This window comes from Podarcis vaucheri (genome assembly GCF_965113315.1).
Source record: "Podarcis vaucheri genome assembly, chromosome: 3".
Classification (NCBI taxonomy): domain Eukaryota; kingdom Metazoa; phylum Chordata; class Lepidosauria; order Squamata; family Lacertidae; genus Podarcis; species Podarcis vaucheri.
This window is the reverse complement of record NC_138761.1, coordinates 42,362,896-42,380,710: the sequence shown is the minus strand read 5'-3', so window position 1 is coordinate 42,380,710 and position 17,815 is coordinate 42,362,896. Positions and strand designations below refer to the sequence as shown.

The 17,815-nt window shown below is 39.7% G+C and overlaps 2 protein-coding genes across 6 annotated transcripts; one reads left to right on the top strand and one right to left on the bottom strand.

The window, feature by feature from the left end:
- Positions 1-841: 841 nt before the first annotated feature.
- RNF212 (ring finger protein 212) lies at positions 842-12,244 on the bottom strand. Of its 5 annotated transcripts, none has more exons than XM_082218093.1 (10): positions 11,850-12,244; positions 9,428-9,489; positions 8,607-8,681; positions 6,725-6,781; positions 5,663-5,730; positions 4,904-4,952; positions 4,067-4,130; positions 3,147-3,219; positions 1,955-2,163; positions 842-996 (listed from the first exon to the last, which is right to left on the bottom strand). In XM_082218093.1, the coding sequence occupies exons 1-10, from the start codon at positions 11,959-11,961 to the stop codon at positions 929-931; spliced, it is 837 nt and encodes a 278-aa protein (XP_082074219.1). In that variant the 5' UTR covers positions 11,962-12,244; the 3' UTR covers positions 842-928. The 5 variants fall into 5 exon arrangements, with proteins under 5 accessions (XP_082074219.1, XP_082074220.1, XP_082074217.1 ...); XM_082218094.1 differs by having other exon boundaries at positions 4,904-4,949; XM_082218091.1 differs by having other exon boundaries at positions 4,904-4,970; positions 11,850-12,242.
- Positions 12,245-12,996: 752 nt separating this feature from the next.
- On the top strand, positions 12,997-16,715 carry NANP (N-acetylneuraminic acid phosphatase). The gene is made up of 2 exons (XM_082217087.1): positions 12,997-13,275; positions 15,643-16,715. Exons 1-2 carry the CDS (start codon positions 13,186-13,188, stop codon positions 16,363-16,365), a joined length of 813 nt encoding a protein of 270 aa, XP_082073213.1. The 5' UTR covers positions 12,997-13,185; the 3' UTR covers positions 16,366-16,715.
- Positions 16,716-17,815: the final 1,100 nt, after the last annotated feature.

The following is a 17,815-nucleotide window of genomic DNA, read 5'->3' as shown; positions in this document are numbered from 1 at the left end:
TATTCACAATTGCTGACAATTAGACTAGCCCAGAGCTTTCCAAGCTGTGTGTTGTGATACATTAGTGTGATGTGATACATTAGTGTGTCGGTTGCAGTGTGCAGATGTGTCACACAAACCCTCCCAGGGCTGGAAAGGGATTAGTTTAATTTCTGGTTTGCTAGTAAAACTGAATTACTGTGTCGCGAAATGATGCATGTCTAAAAAATGTGCCACCAACATTAAAAGTTTGGAAAGCTTAACAGGTCCACTCAAAAAAGAATGTTCTAATAATGAGCTGTGAAGTACTGTAAATTTTAAAAAATACATCCCAGCAAAGAATTGTGGTGGGGGTAGGCAAAGATGACATCAGAGCCAACTCCAGCTAATCTTTAACCCTTTTCCACAGGGCAGCTGGTGGTCAAAGCCCTTATAAGGATCCTGATGCATTGCTATATTTTAATGTGGTTTCATTCATGTATCTTTCTTACCTCTAAGCCACCTTATAAGGACTTGTATCCTGAAAGGTGAGGTCTGAATGAGCGCTACCTTTAAGCGGCACCTTCTAGAGCCTGGCCAGACATATCCAGTTTAATGTAGGTTTTCTGCTTTGTTTCTCCACTTTTACCAGGGGTGCAAGCAAAGCAGGAGCGAACAAGCATCAGCATACTGTTCAAGCCTGATCAACAAACCAGCAAGCCTGACTTAGTATGATGTGTGAACATACCTTCTGATTATTAAAATAATGGGAGCGGTGTTCCATCCTTTGGGCTCTAGGTTGCCCCCATTCCAGGGACCACAGGATGATAGCCTAGCTTGTATTATTTTGTTTTCTCCGAAAGAATAGCACAATAAAAAGCAATGACAAAAAATTTAACTTTTTAATCAAGCCAGATACTGTACAGTGGTATGAATCTTTATATATATATTTATATACATTTTAAAATATTCAGCGGATGAGTTCTCTGTTGAACGGCGTTTGCAGGTGTAATGAATGTCCTGGAAGACTAGTGGAACCTATAAAAGGAGAGATTTAAAACCAGAATAAATTTCATTACCCAAAATTAATTGCATTATTCATACACATTAATTATCACAATAGCAAATAAATAAACTGAAAATGGAAGAAATCATATTGAGCCACAAATTCTTAAAAACTCGCTTTCAACCTAAAAATAAGGAAGGTTCACATTTTAGTAGCAGCAATTCTGCATGTGGCCAATGCCAGATATAATTTTGACATCATAGAATGTCATTTAATATATATTTCTCCAAATATACCTGAAGCGTATATAACCCGAGGTATCACTGTATATAAATTGTTGAACTAAATTGATTGATTGATTGGAATAAAAATAAGTACTCTGTCTCCAAGGCTATTGTATTTCCCTTCCCTATTCAGGGTCTATTTGTGTGTCAGGGGATCTAGAAAAGCCTCCTCCTAATCCACCCATGGTATCCCCCTTTTTTGCTGTTGCACTTGCCACAAGGAGGTTTGCCAGGATGGACCTTCTCCTCTGCCCATGGGCCTTTGCCCAAAGGATAGAACACCACTCCAGGGACCACAGGATGATAGCCTAGCTTGTATTTTTTTCAGAAGGCAATTGCTTGCCAGGCTCACACAGTGGTATTACTGCCCCAACAAATCAATACAGTGGTACCTCAGGTTACAGACACTTCAGGTTACGGATGCTTCAGGTTACAGATGCTTCAGGTTACAGACTCCGTTAACTCAGAAATAGTACCTCGGGTTAAGAACTTTGCTGCAGGATGAGAACTGAAATTGCGCACTGGTGGCGCAGCGGCAGCGGGAGGCCCCATTAGCTAAAGTGGTGCTTCAGGTTAAGAACAGTTTCAGGTTAAGAACGGACCTCCAGAACGAATTAAGTTCTTAACCCAAGGTACCACTGTACAGTGCACTTTACACTAAATATAAATTTAATTTTTGATATGGTCATTTCTGTCACTCACTAACCTTGCTTACCTAAATTCTGCCTTTGTAAAAGATTGGGAAGGCTGATCGGATGTCTTGTCACTGATGAGAGTGAAGGTGTTGGTGTGCATCGATAATGCTGCATATTTCTTTGTCCAAATCCATCTGGCGTTTGATCTCTATTATTTTGTGTTGATACGAATGGTGACATATAAGAAGTCTCCCTATTTGGCATTCTTAAGGACAATGACCTAAAAAGTAGAAGGACAAGACAGTGTCTATATCTCATATTGAGAAAGGTAGGCCTATTGTATAATCAATTCTAGCAGGATGTACATTTTTGTTTAGCAAGAGGCATGACTTTTATTATTTATTTGCTACATTTATAGACTGTTAAACATTTAGTAATCTTTGTGTATTATGGAAACAACAAAACGAAAAAGTAATAAATTACATCCGCCTCGCAGACGTTCCAAGTTGCGAACGTGGCAAACCCAGAAGTAAACACTGGGTTTGCCGCGATTCGTGCATGCGGAAGCGGCTTCTGCCATCTGCATGTGCGCACAAGCGGCTGCCACCTCTACACATGCGCAGAAGTATGCTGTCGCCGAATGCACATGCGCACAACGGCACCTCTACTAGTGCCTGGTTTCGTCCAGCCGACAGGCCTCCGGAACGGATTATGATTAGAGTAGAGTAGAGGTTGTACTGTACTGTTAGGAGATACCCCACAAGAGAAAAAAAATACCAAGGTACATTCCACATATTTGGTGAATGTGTTCTTGGAAGTTTTATTCCGTCAGAATAAAAAAGAAGGGAGATATTAAGATTAGGATTTCTTTTTCAACAAAGCAAACATTTTATTAATATTTAACACAATAAATAAAAATGTCACAAATAAAAATTTCAAGCAAGATATATTTGAAAACGGAGGCCAGTTTGAATGATAACTTTTTTCTTTGGAGAAACAAAATTCCTAGATGTGAACCGCCCTGAGATCTTATGAGGAAAGGTGTTAAATAAATAAATAAATAAATCTTCAATCCAAGTTGTTCACCGCTGCTTCGCACAGCTACTGGTGCACCTACAGCCTGGCCACTCACATGCCTCCACTCAATCCAACGCCCCGCATTCACAGTCCTGCATAAGGGGGTATGGGTTGCAGCCCAAGGTGGAAAAACACGCCCCTTGCATTTCAAAAGTTGACTCTTACTGCTAAGTTGGTTTTAGTTACCTTACAGAGCCTGATGAACTGTTTTGAGAAGAAGTCATTCCAGACAATTGAGAACCTCTCCATGTAACACTACCTGTAAATAACATTCCTGAATATATTAGAACATGAAAGAATTTAGATGGCATACTACATTATTTTGAAAGCACATATCCAGAAATGCATAAATATAATATACCTCTTGAAAAAGTGAAATGTCAATGTATCCTTTGGATTACTTGAAATTATCTATTACGTTTGAAGCCAGCAAGATGATTGACAGTCAAACTTTCAGCAACAATGTTTTTACCATTACAAATGGGCCATGGTTTTGTAAAAAGTTACAAATCCAATGATAACATTAAAAAACAAATAAACATGATCTGCTCCTATATTATTTTTCTGTAATTTGGTTTTTTATTATCTTCCTAACTATCTATATGTTCCTCTGGATCTCGCTTATATACTGATGAATCAAATTTGTTAAAATACTTCTACATATGATGAAATTGTGAACAGTGCTTCTTCCACAAAAATTAGAAAGTGAAATCTATGTAGTCCAAAGCACTATATTTATTAGAAAAGTCTGAAAACTTTTCACCTGTATGAATCTTAGTATCAAAAGGCTGACATATATGGTATAACGTTTAACTAAGTATTGAGCAGACTAGCCAAGCTACCCTTTGAACAGAATGTAGGGTTGTTAGACATTGCATGATTCTCTAAAAGGAATTGGCTCCTTCAAGTATTCAGTCTGAATTCCTGAAAACCCTCAAGGAATTTTTGAGTGTTTAAAATATCATCTCAGCTACCTTCTACCTTGTCCCATCCTCAAGGGTAGCAAGTGGTAGTAGGTGTGCATGAACAAAACCATTATCAGGGTGCAAGCTAAATTATACCTATTCCTACTCAGCTTTTAAAAATTGGTCATTATATCTTCTTACCCATATGCCCATTCTGAGGTGGGCTTATCAATGATATCCTGGTTGGTCCAGCAGTTGTTTCGGTCTAGATGTATTCAGAAAAATTGACAGTATAATATGTAAAAACATAGAAAATAAATAATTTCAGCTTTTTAAACAAACTGTTGCTGTATCATGGACATTTTTGCTTGCCAGTAATTTGATTGTTTCTTGACAAGGAGAGATAGTATTAACTTGTACTACTTAAATTCAATAAAGTGCTTTATTAACCTATTATGTATTTACTAAAATAATCTGTTAACCACCTTCCAAGAGGCTCAAGCTATCATGCAAAAAAGTAAAACAAATAAAATAAAAAATTGCAATAAAAATTTGCAAAAACAATAAACGGAATAAACAGCACTAAGCAAAACAATTAGCCAGCAGAACGGAAGACAGAATGGAAGGCAAGGTTTTAAACCCTCCTGAAGAAGAGCAATTACAAAGCTCATTTCACAGTCTCAGTGTAACTCTTGTTTCTCAATGCTACTAAGGTGACAAGCCCCTTCCTGAATGTTCACAATCCAAGTGCAAATGGGATCAGGAAAAGAAGATTGGAATATGTAAGGTAATGTAAAGAGACGCACATGGAGAAAACCTATTCCACAGTGTCACCCCCAAGCACAAACCCATACGTTGCTATTGCCTAAATTGAGTATCCCTTCATATTGAAGCCACTCTTCCTGCTGACACATCACTTTATCTATCTGGATATTGAAGCCACTCTCCCTGCTGACACATCACTTTATCTATCTGGGTATTAGAGTGGAAGATTCCTAATTACACCTAATTTGACACAGAAAAGAGAAGGACACTTACTTTCCTCACTGAAGACGGCACATAATCTGTTTCCATTGGTGAAGACCTACTGATTTGAGATTGAAAGCTGCTATATGTTAAAATAAAACACCATTAAAGATTTTTTAAACCACTAAGCTTGCCATGTTATATTTAATTTGTTTAGTTATAAACAACAGAATATTGCAGAATCTCTATGTAAAACTATACCTTATTAAAGCTTTTTTGGAGTGAACTTCTATCTTATATGAAACTATATAAGATCTCATGCCATTTGTCCTTTTTCTAACAGGCTACAAGCATAACTGCATTCTTCAAATACCTTTATGAATAATTCAGTGGTTAATAATTCCTTTAGAGGTTTACAGTATAATCCTTTACATGCCTACTTAGAAGTGTGCCTGCTGGGTTCAATGGTGCTTACAGTTAAGTCGACATGGAATTGCAACTTTTAAAGTTGCTATCAATAATAAGCAAACGATTCCATCAGATCACAAATATATATCTTATCTGGATTCCAATGAAGCAATTTTGCAGATGATTTTGAAAACTGCACACAAAAAATAAAACTCTCATAAGACTGTACTTGAATGTTGACGGGATTTAATACATTTCTTTTCCATTTAAGAATACATTATTTCTGTTGTATCATACCAAGGTTCCACCCAATACAGTGTAATATTTTCTATAATGAAATATTTTCCAAGAAGTACACAAAACAGCTTTACCCCATACTATCAACAATTAAGTGGTCAGGCTAATAATTAAAATGTTGCTTACTGTTGCACTTGCTGTTTATGTTGCATTTGTTGTGTTGCTTTCTTAAGATATCCTTCCAATTTTGTAATCTGTATAGAATAATGTATTTCAGTAATTTAACCTTCATGATTTATGTTGTCATCCACAACCCACTGCAAATGTCCAATGGTCTTTAACGAGATTGAGAGTAAGTGGCTTGCTGCTCATAGTCATAACATTCTGACTAGCAGATGAAACAAAGGGCTGGACTGGGCAATCATCTCTCTAAAACAAGAACCCACTGCACCTATCCCACCTCTTGACATGTACCGTACTGGCCCGAATATAAGCCGCACCCACAAATAAGCTGCACCTTTAAAATTGAAGAGGGAAAAAGAAAAAAAAAGACAATATCTGGGCTGCTTCTGGGGGGGAGCTGTGCTGCTTTGCCAGCAGCATATGGTTGCAAATATAAGCCGCACAGGCAGAATTGGGGGGGGGGGGGAGTGCAGCTTATATTCAGGCCAATACGGTAATGTAATATTAATAATACGAATGTGTAATTCAATCTGTTGCATTTTAGTAGTATAATATAAATCTATAAATATAACTTCCTCTAACCTCCCTCCAGTATTTCAAATCAACTAGAATCAAGGTACCTTTGAGGAAGGCCCTTCTCTCAGTCCCACCACCCTCACAGGCACATTTGGTGGGGATGTGGGAGAGGGCCTTCCCGGTGGCTGCTTCCAAACTTTGGAACTGACTTCCCTAGGGAAGCTAGACTGACTCCCTCCTTGCTGTCTTTCCGCTAGAAAGCGAAGAATATCTTGAAACAACAGGCTTTGGAGAACTGTCTGCTTTTAATGAAAGGGCTGGGGCCGTGCTGTTTTTATTGTAATTGTGGACATGTTTCACACAGATTTTATATATATATATATATATATATATATATATATATATATATATATATCGTTTTAATCAGTGTTCAATTGCATTTTAATGATTTATTTTTCTATGTTTTTAGTAGTTCTTGTTTTTATCTGTAAGTTGTTTTGAGTCCCATCAGGGGGAAAGGGGGGTATAAATATATATATATAACAATACCTTTCCTTTGTAGTTTGCTAATAACCGTCTTCTGTGTTTTTCTTGGAAATGGGCAATCTAGAAAGGAAGAAAAATAGGATTACATGTCATTCAATTATGTTGCCATGATGAACAACTAGATGAACAACAATAAAAAATAAGAGAAACTATATACCTAATGCTAATTATCATACCCTTTCTTTTAATACAGCAGCAAGTATGCATACTTTTCCAGAGCCAGTTCACTCTAAGGCCACTATTCTGTTCTCTCCAAGCAAGAAACTTAAGTTGCAGAACGACTCTTCAATGGCATCCAGCATGATGTTCCCATGCCATTTTACCATTGGGCCTGGTCTGGCCATTCAAAATGCTAAAGGACAGAACCTCTCATACTTCACAATGGATCACTCAGTGAACTGCTCGTCTCAAGGCCTCCACATGTGGCAGCACTCAAGTGTCTATTGAGAATATTGTGTGTGTGCATGCACATTAAGAACTGAGAAGAAAGTGAGCTGATTAAAAAATATTGTTTGTATTTGTTTGGAGATTATGGGTTTAAGTTGTTGGCTGTCTCACAGCTTTGCCCATCTGAAAAAACAAGTTGATAGATGTCACTTTTTAATTAGAAAAGTTTGTCATAATTAAACCCTGTCTATCAAGGACAGTGGCCATTGTTTCTTTGAAGCCTTTGTACTGCAATACAAATCAAAGGCATCTGCAGGCTATAATTAGTCAGGAACTTCTTTGAGATTCAGATTAAAGGAGGAGCAAGACAAAGAGACACACCGCCATACAGGAGGGAAATGAATCAACACAAGTCTCTATGCAAGAAAGTTACAGCATAGAACTGTAAATTTGATCAAAATACTGGATGCAGTTAAACCTAGTTTTCTTTTCTGTACCTTTGCTCCTATTTTGGGAAGTGCCTTGTGTGTATGAAACCTTCTGTTCACTCCTTTATCCTAAGAACCATTTAAAAAATCCTTTTAGGAAACTTTTTCATGATATCTGATAATATACCACCCATGTCTAAAGGTCAAGTTCCAAACTAGTTTGAATTGTTCTTGAGGGGACATCAGAGAAATTTTAATTGCTGGATAAAATTATGAAGGCCACTTCATAATTAGAGTTTTGGATTTGATATCCCGCCTTTCACTCCCCTTCAGGAGTCTCAAAGCGGCTAACAATCTCCTTTCCCTTCCTCCCCCACAACAAACACTCTGTGAGGTGAGTGGGGCTGAGAGACTTCATAGAAGTGTGACTGGCCCAAGGTCACCCAGCAGCTGCATGTGGAGGAGCGGAGACGCGAACCCGGTTACCCAGATTACGTGACTACCGCTCTTAACCACTACACCACACTGGCTCTCGCCAGTAATTATATATAATTACTGGATTATATATAATTTCAAGTTCTTAACTACATTTTTATTAAAATATTTTAAATTTTGCAACAAACCATTAATGTAAGAAATGAAATAAACTCTAAAATTATTCAGATGAGAATAACTGTGTTAATTTACAGGTAGGTAGCCGTGTTGGTCTGCTGTAGTCGAAACAAAATTAAAAAATTCCTTCCAGTAGCACCTTAGAGACCAACTAAGTTGTTATTGGTATGAGCTTTCGTGTGCATGCACACTTCTTCAGGTACCTTCAGATACTAATTTTTCACTTAAAGCTAAATTAAAGTTATCACACCTATGCTCTATACCAAAATGCAATTTTATTGCACAAAATATTACATTATAAGTAATTTCTAATAACTATATGATGTACTCTATATTCATTGGCAATACCAAATCCATTAAAGAATTTCTTCTTCTGGGTTGGTGACAATTTGATGGTGAAAATCATCTCTAGCATATTCCTGATGAAAAATCACTCCAATAGATAACAAACAACTCACTTGTGTGATTTCTTTGGAATATGTTTTGCATAATCCATCTATTTCCATAAACAGCAACTGGATATTTGAATTCACCTGCAGAGAAACATATTACACATGACCAAAAAACATTCAAAGCATATCAATCTTTTTGAAATACAGTGGTACATCGGGTTAAGAACTTAATTGTTCTGGAGGTCTGTTCTTAACCTGAAACTGTTCTTAACCTGAGGTACCACTTTAGCTAATGGGGCCTCCCACTGCCACCGCACCGGCGCCATGTGATTTCTGTTCTCATCCTGAAGCAAAGTTCTTAACCCGAGGTACTATTTCTGGGTTAGCGGAGTCTGTAACCTGAAGCGTCTGTAACCTGAGACACCACTGTATACAAAAATAAGCTACTTTGCAAAACAAAAACAAAAACACTCAGTCTTGCATACAGCACAGAACATAAAGGGCAATCTCAAAGTGCTACCACGATACTAATCTAGGCTCTAGGTCCCAGTGCCAGCACAACATTGGAATTATACTAGCAAAGGTTTTACAACCAACCCTGAGTACTCCACTGTACATTTATTTTATTTTTCATGTGAACCACTAAGAGATTATTTACAGAAACTGGTATGTAAGTCATATAAATAATAAAAAATTGTTACAGAATAGTTACAGAACTAGGTAGTTGGTCTGGGATCAAAATCAAAATACACTTTTTAAAAGATTATGTTCCAGTGGAATCAGCAGGACAAAATAACTAAGTTTTAAAATAACAATAAAAATATTTATGTTACTAAGCATTTGTAAATCCTCAAACGTTGTAGTTGCAAGCAACTGTTTTTCTGTACCTTTTTGGAAAGGACTATTGTACGACAAGGAGCTCTGCAAATCACACACTCATCTTTTTTACCTATAAAATAAAGATCAATGCATAGTAAATGTTATTTTGATTAGCAAATGTGTGTTGTAACCTTTGATGAATTAAAAATATAAATACATACATATGTTGCACCTTAAAGATAAACAGATCTATTAAGGCATAACATATATTAGTCTTTAAGGTGCTACCAGACTCTTGTTGGTTTTGCTGCTGAAAGTCGCCTCACTTGCCAGCAAGACATCATGTGAGCAGAATTCTGCAGAATGGATGCTTTTGCATTACAAGTGGAGAATTCAGGATTCAAGCCAGGATGTTAAGGCTGCAGTCTATAACTATTTAGCTGGGAGTAAGCACCACTGGAAGTTACTTTTGAGTAGACATGTACAGGATGATTGTATTTTAAGTCTAGATATTGCAATACTCCCACTGAAATCCACCTGACTTAAAATACGGAGAATGCCCCCAATGCTAAAATACTATCAAGAATGTACAATCTGCTGTTGAAATGGAATACCGAGGAAGAAACGGTAAAATCTGCAATGATAAAATGGGCACAAGATATAGGATATAATATTATGTTTGCTGACTGGGAAAAGTTGTGGACCACCGGGATTAAATTTACGGCATGTAATGCCCTAAGAGAGAATATTATGAAAATGATGTATAGGTGGTACATGACCCCAGTCAAGCTTGCAAAAATATATCACTTGCCCGATAATAAATGTTGGAAATGTAAAGAAACTGAAGGTACATTCTTTCACCTTTGGTGGACGTGCCCAAGGATTAAGGCTTTCTGGGAAATGATTTATAATGAAATGAAAAAGGTATTTAAATATACCTTTCTGAAGAAACCAGAGGCCTTCCTCCTGGGCATTGTTGGCCAATCGGTGTTAAAGAAGGATAGAACTTTCTTTATGTATGCTACAGCAGCAGCAAGAATTCTTATTGCAAAGCATTGGAAGACACAAGACCTACCCACTTTGGAAGAATGGCAAATGCAATTAATAGACTACATGGAAATGGCGGAAATGACTGGCAGAATTTGAGACCAGGGAGAAGAGTTGGTGGAAGAAGATTGGAGGAAATTTAAAACTTATTTACAGAAACACTGCAAAATTTTTGAATGCTGATGACGTTGAAATGAACTGAAGGGGTTCTAGCAACAAGGTTAAATGTAAGATGGGATTGATAATAGACAAACTAATTGAATATGAATTTGCTGAACCAATTTTTAAAAAGGGATACAAAAAAGGGAGGTGTGAGGAAGTCAGGAAAATAAGTTAACTAAAGATGAGAAATTAAAAAAGAGGGAGTTTTGTTTTTATTTTTTTCTGTGTTTCTTTTTTCTCCTTTTTCTTTTTTCTTTTTGTGTTTAATGTTTGTATTTTTGTATTTTGTGATTTTGTATTTCCTGTTTTTGTATTTTCTTGCTGATAAAATTTAATAAAATATTATTTTTAAAAAATTGAAATACGGAGAATGCTGGTGTTACTCTTAAAATGTGACAGATGCACATAAATAAAATGGTTTTAATTTATTTTGTATGTGCTAATGCTAAAAATTGAGTGGGATAAGTAAATAATGGTTATTTTAATAACTGGTGCCCCTAAGCAATATCTTCATGACTTTTCAGCCACAGGAAAGAAACAACAGTATATTTGTTTCTCAGAGTACAGAGTTGAGATGGAGGTTGTTAAGGCCTTGCAACTCTACCCACTGATCAGATACATTTATTTACAGTATAAAATTATTTATAGATTAACCCCACATGCAAAATCTGAGGGTGGTATACAACAAAATTCACAATGCGATAAAATACTATTAAAAACAATACAGAACAATAATTAAAAGCTTAAATCTAAATTAAAAGCTCATCTTAAAAGCTTAATACTATTGGACACAACGGACAAGCTTGTTGACACAAAAAGGAGACATTTTAAGGTTAGAAGTGAGGATGCCTGAGATTGAGAATGGCATATGCCACAGTTTGCATTGCTGCAGCTACTTCAGGGCGAGTTTGTAGGTCCAATTTTTATGAAGGACCCCCCCCCCTCCAATAACTGCCAGTACCCTGTGCCATGAACTGCCTTGAGAATTAAAAAGTAGACTTGGGTTCATACTGAGGTTCTGCCTTTGACCTATCACTTGAGGTTCCTTAACATAATATTCCTTTAGAGCAGCTGTGGGGGGACGGACGGACTTCCATGTTTTTGTTGAACTACAACTCCCATCATCCCTGGCTGTTGGCTATGCTTGCTGAGGCTGATGGGTGCTGTAGTACAGCAACACCTGGAGGGCCAAAGGCTCCGCACACCTGTCCTAAGAGGCAAGACTCCCTCAATTCTTGTACGTTCTTGCAAAAGTAGCTATTTGTAGAATAGGGAGGCTACCTTTCCGGAGGCACTGCTCACAGACAACATGGCCGCAGTTGGTCAGGCAGAACTTTTGGGCGGCTCTTTGGGGCTTCTGGAAGCAAGCATTGCAGAACACCAGGGCAGCCATGAAGGGGAGGGAGGCGAGCGGGTTTTATCTACAACCCGTCGACGGAGCCATAGCCAGGAGGACACCTGCGCTGCCCCTTAGCTCATTCACTTGAAAAGGGTTTTTCCAGCCCCTCCCGAGGCGCCCAGGAGACCCGCCTCCTCCTCCTCCTCGCGGACGAGGCAGCTCGCCTGAGGTAGAAAGAGCCGCCTTCGTCCCCCGCCCCCTCCCCGCAAGAACGAGCAGCGCCGCGGCGCCCCTCCCCCACCACACCAGGTTGAGCGCTGAGTCAGGAAGGGGGCGGGAAGAGGCAACGGTGACGCGAAAGGTTTGGCTCCTCCCTCCGCTGCCGACGACGTTCGTTTGTGAAGGGAGGCCGCAGAGATACGGTATTAAAATTACAGAGTGGCTCTGTCACGGCTGCGATAGGTCGTTTCTGGGTCCAGATAGGGGGAAACAAAGCATTTCCCCCAATGCCCTCCATTGCGGAACTGAGAGCTGCTACGTGTTATGCATGGAGAAATGTGATGTGGCATTCCCGCCTGAAGCAACAGGGAGGAGTAAATAAAGTTCCCCGCCCCTTCTCTTTTAACACAAGGTCACGCCGTGTGGAAAATAATCGTCATTTATTTTATTTTATTATTGTATTTTTTTATTTTTGAGTCTGCTCTGCCTGTCCAAATCCGGTCCCAACAGTTCTGGTCCCTGTATCGCCCTGGAGTGCACTGTGAAAGCTGAGAGAAGCTTACAAAGTAGTCATAGCTGTCAACGTTTCCCTTTTCTTGCGAGGAATCCTATTCGAAATAAGGGAATTTCCCTTAAAAAACGCGAAACGTTGACAGCTATGAAAGTAGTAGCCTTGCCATGTGATCCATTGGCCATATTGCGGGGGGAGGGGGGGAGGTCAGGCTGAGATTAAGCAACCACCGTTAAGGGGCTTGAGGCTGGCTTACATTTCCAGCTCAAAACGGAGCCCATGCCAACACTCCCCAAAAACGCAACCCGGAAGGACTCGGAAATTGGTTGTGTGGGTTGCTCTACACTTAAAAGTCTATAGGGACGGGAGTTCCGACGGACACGCCCCGCATCCCTTAAGAGCGGTCTCGCTTTTTCTCGGGAGTTGCCAGTTCTCGCGAGGCACAAGCAAATGAATCGGCCAGCTGAGCTTGCATAGCTGGCGAGGCGGACGCGGCTGTTTCCTCCGCCTGCGAGACCCGCTGCGACTCCAGTGCTGCTGCTGCTGCTATGGGGCTGCAAGGGGTCAAGGCTGTTTTCTTTGACTTGGACAACACGCTGATCGACACCGCCGCCGCAGGCAGGAGAGCCATTGAGGAGGTACCGGTTGCACGCAGCTCCTCCCTTCTGGTCTTCCTCCGTTAAAAAAAACACAACGACAAGGAAGTGCAAGTATAATAAAGCTGTAAAGCCTTATTGCCAGACAGTTCCTGCTCTGAATCTGTTGCGTCTTTTGTGGTTTTTAAGGAAGTAAAGTACTTTGCAACTCCCATCTCCCGGACATCTCGGGCTAAGGGGACCCAGTGCTGAATCAATATTGGCCTTTAGTTAATTAAATTATGGCCTTTTAAACGGGGGGGGGGGCGCAGAGGCGTTATTCTTTTTGTTAGTTCCTGTGTTATGTATTTTTGTGTTTTTATATTTTAAGTCACCTTGTGATCCTCGGATGAAGGGCAGTTACAGTGGTACCTCGGGTTACAGACTCCACTAACCCAGAAATAGTGCTTCAGGTTAAGAACTTTGCTTCAGGATGAGAACAGAAATCGTGCTCCGGCGGTGCGGCAGCAGCAGGAGGCCCCATTAGCTAAAGTGGTGCTTCAGGTTAAGAACAGTTTTAGGTTAAGAACAGACCTCCGGAACAAATTAAGTACTTAACCCGAGGTACCACTGTATAGAAATTTAATAGATAATAATAAAGAATGTGATGGTGGTGATGAATGCAGCAATGTCACACAGCCAGCATTCACTCCCAGACACGACTTTCAAGAGGACAAATTCTATTGGATTTTCTTTTAAGCTCTTTCAGTCATTACTGTTGGATGTTTCATCTGTTTCACTATGGATCTCTCTCTTGAATATTTTCAAGGAAAGGCCCTGTTGCCCCTTGTAGGGGAGGAAGTGCTGTGGGTATTTTGCATGTCCTCTCTTAGGGCATCTTCATACCTGAACGGCTGACTTCTGGGGGCCATGTGAAGAATGCTGACAAGTTTAGGGATACCGGGGTGCTACCTTATACTGAATCTGACCATTAGTCTATTACCTTAATCCATATTGGCTACACTGACTGGTGGGTGACTCTCCAGTTGGTAGTCTCTTTCAGGCCAACCTGAAGATGCTGGGACCTTCTACATGCAAAGCATAAGCACTGAGCCACAGCCCTTAATGTATTAAGTACTCATAAGTAACAGCAAGTAATCAGAGGATAGTTATTTGTTCTTGGCCATTGGCCAATTAATCCAGAAGAAGAGAATGTACCTTGACACTTTATGTACTTTATGCACAGTATGATAAAGGCTTTGCCTTTTTAAAAAAAAAAAAAAAAATTGCAGTGTGTGAGAGACAGAGTAGTTTGGAATTCACACGAAGAACTTGAAAATAGTGTCGCCTCTTGGATATGCAGCATAATGTATTTCACAAAATATGCCATGATTTGATTTTGGCATTCTAAATCAAAATGCTTACTGGGGTTAATGTCATTTACATGGGCTCTATTATGGTGGTGGTTAAAAGGCTTTGTGCCCTTGCATAGAGAAAGCTCTAGTGTTCCAACATCCCACCTTGCAGAAATTAACTCACGTTGTAACAAAAGGAGAGCTCTTGTGTAAATGTAGAATAGAACAGCATTGCTGTTTCAGGATGTGGATTAGAGGACTGCAGGTGCAGTATCCTTTAATTTAGTTTTTGCTGCTTTGCTGACTTGGTTGGACAATATAAGAGGACAACTGAGAACTTGTAGGTATGGGCTGTAGCAATTTCTAAATAATGTATAAGTTGTTATGGCTGAAATACATGAATTTCTTGATGTGTGTTACACTGTAGATTACCCCTAGAATTGATGAAGCATCCAAAAGTAATGGCTGAATGAGTACTAAAAGAGTTGTGCTCTTGAAAATGGTGTCTGTGAGATGAATACGGGCTGTGTGGCATTGCTGCATTCATCGTCATATAATTATTTAGTATTATCTATTAAATTTCTATACTGTCCTTCATCTGAGGATCACAGAGCAGTTTACAATATAAAAGCACAGCAACAGCCGACATAATAACAAACAAAACAAACAAACACACACACACACAAATTTAAAAGGCCATAGATTGTTTAATTAGCCAAAGGCCTCTGAGAAGAGGAATGTTTTTTGCCTGGTGCCTAAAGATATGTAATGAAGATGCCTGGCAAGCCTCCCTAGGGAACTCATTCCACAAATGGGGAGCCACTTCATGTTACCACCCTCCAGACCCCTCGTGGAGGAGGCACATGAAGAAGGCCCTCAGAGGATGATTGCAGGGTCTGGGTCAGTAATTATGGAGGCGGTCCTTGAGGTATTGTGTTCCATGTGGCAGTTTATTGGATCCATGCTGTTGCACATTCTGGTGGAACATCTTTTAGAAATAAGCTGTCCAGTACAGAGCAAACCAGTAGAAGCGTCACCAAACTGATCCTGTTCTGTTTTAACTTTCACTTCATAGGTGATAAATGTCTTGCAGTCCGAGCATCATTGTGATGAAAAAGAAGCTCACCTGATTTGTGATAAAGTCCAAGCCAAACTCCTCAAAGAGTGCCACGATCCTTCTAAGATGTGTATTACTGACTTAAGGATTCAGCACTGGGAAGAAGCTATACAAGAAATAAAGGGAGGAACAGCCAACCGCAATCTGGCTACAGAATGTTATTTCCTTTGGAAAACTACCCGCCTGCAACATCTGACCTTGGCAGAAGAGACACGGGGGATGCTCAGCAACCTTAGGAAATATGTCCGTTTGCTTCTGCTGACAAATGGAGACACTCAGACACAAAGAGAAAAGATTGAAGCCTGTGCTTGCCAGCCATACTTTGATGCCATTGTTGTGGGGGGAGAGCAAAAAGAAGAGAAACCGGCATCATCTATATTTCGTCACTGTTGTGAACTTCTAGGGGTTCAGCCTGAGGATTGCGTGATGGTTGGTGACTCTTTAGATACAGACATTCAAGGAGGCCTGAATGCAGGTTTTAAAGCAACAGTTTGGATAAATAAAACTGTCACGCCTCCAAAAGACACTTCTCCAGTCCCTCACTATATTATTTCTTCCGTTCTTGATCTTCCAGGACTTCTACAAAACAAAGGAGATGCTAACTTAGAAATTAACCAGTTGGCTGGTATTTGTAACGTGTGCGATAGTTCCGCTGGGGAACCTAGGACTTTAACCTGCTAGGGTTCATTTTAAAGGGCATTTTTACGCGTGAAGCTTGAATCAGCTTGCTACTAAGTAAAATACCTACATTGGCTACAATGTACATTTTATTTCTACATTGTTACAGTAGGAGTATTTGCATGTAGCACAAACAGAATGAAAAGCATCTCTGTTACATGCAGAAATGTAGAAGGCAGTATAAAGATCTGTTTTATGATTGTGGAATTAAATCCTAATTGTTCAAAACCCCATTTGGACAATCCAGCTTTGTCCTCTTACATATTCTTGTAATTCTGGGTTCTCTCGTTCATTTTTACTGTGTTTTGCAGTGATTGTGCTCAAATAAAATGGTCTCAACATCATCAGTGAAATGGTCCCTGCCCTCGTATATATGCAGACCCATTTATCAGACATATTAAGTAATATATTTAGACTGACTAACGCTAGCATTTTAAAGCAGTGTCGTGATGACATCCAGTTATAGATAGGTAGCCGTGTTGGTCTGCCATAGTCAAAATAAAAAAATTCCTTCCAGTAGCACCTTAAAGACCAACTAAGTTAGTTCTTGGTATGAGCTTTTGTGTGCATGCACACTTCTTCAGATATCTGAAGAAGTGTGCATGCACACGAAAGCTCATACCAAGAACTAACTTAGTTGGTCTTTAAGGTGCTACTGGAAGGAATTTTTTTATTTTGGTGATGACATCCCTATGTGATGTAATCCAAGAGGACGTGCCTTCCTTGGCTTGCCCAAACTTCCTCAGATGTCTGGCTCTCTGGAGTTCAGCTTATTCCACCTTACGATGACAATTTTGTGTGCCATCTATGTCAGTGCTGTTTTACAAAGAACATAGGTGCGGCAGCTCACTGCCACAAGGGGCTTGCAGTCTACAAGAAGCACAGGGTGGCCTCAGAAGAAGGGAGTACTAGGACGCATGGGTAAGGCAGGGACAGAGTATAGTATTACTTCACTTACACATACTTCTGCTTAGTTATAATAGTGTTGTAGCATTGATTGCTTTGGGACTATCCTATACTTCAGAACATAATGTAAAGTGGGACAGGGGAATGTGGGCCCTTCACATGTTGGACTCCAATTCCCACCAGTCCTAGCCAGCATGGCTATCAGTCAGAGATGATGAGAATTCAATGCAATACTATCTTGAGCGTTCTCGAAGCTACAAACATGAGACTGACCAAACTGCGGGAGGCAGTGGAAGACAAGAGTGCCTGGCGTGCTCTGGTCCATGGGGTCACGAAGAGTCGGAAACGACTAAACGACTGAACAACTATCTTGAGGGCCACAAGCATAAAGAGTAAGGGACTAAAGCTGGGATAGATGATTCCAGGTGACTTAGCAAGCTTCCATATATATGGAGTATAAAGCAAGGCAAGGCCATATGTTTTTCAGCTATAAGAAATGTGTTTCATTAGCTTTGTCCAATAAGAGCTAAAGGATACAAACCTAGTG

Excerpts from the sequence above, each read along its gene's own strand:
- RNF212 (XM_082218090.1), bottom strand. The coding sequence starts at position 11,961 with ATGGCTGCCCTGGTGTTCTGCAATGCTTGCTTCCAGAAGCCCCAAAGA. Across the intron at positions 9,490-11,849 it reads TGAGCAGTGCCTCCGGAAAG|GTAAAAAAGATGAGTGTGTG; the intron begins GTAGCCTCCCTA and ends TTTATTTTATAG. Across the intron at positions 5,731-6,724 it reads TAGCAAACTACAAAGGAAAG|ATTACAAAATTGGAAGGATA; the intron begins GTATTGTTATAT and ends TATTCTATACAG.
- NANP (XM_082217087.1), top strand. The coding sequence starts at position 13,186 with ATGGGGCTGCAAGGGGTCAAGGCTGTTTTCTTTGACTTGGACAACACG. Across the intron at positions 13,276-15,642 it reads GCAGGAGAGCCATTGAGGAG|GTGATAAATGTCTTGCAGTC; the intron begins GTACCGGTTGCA and ends TTCACTTCATAG.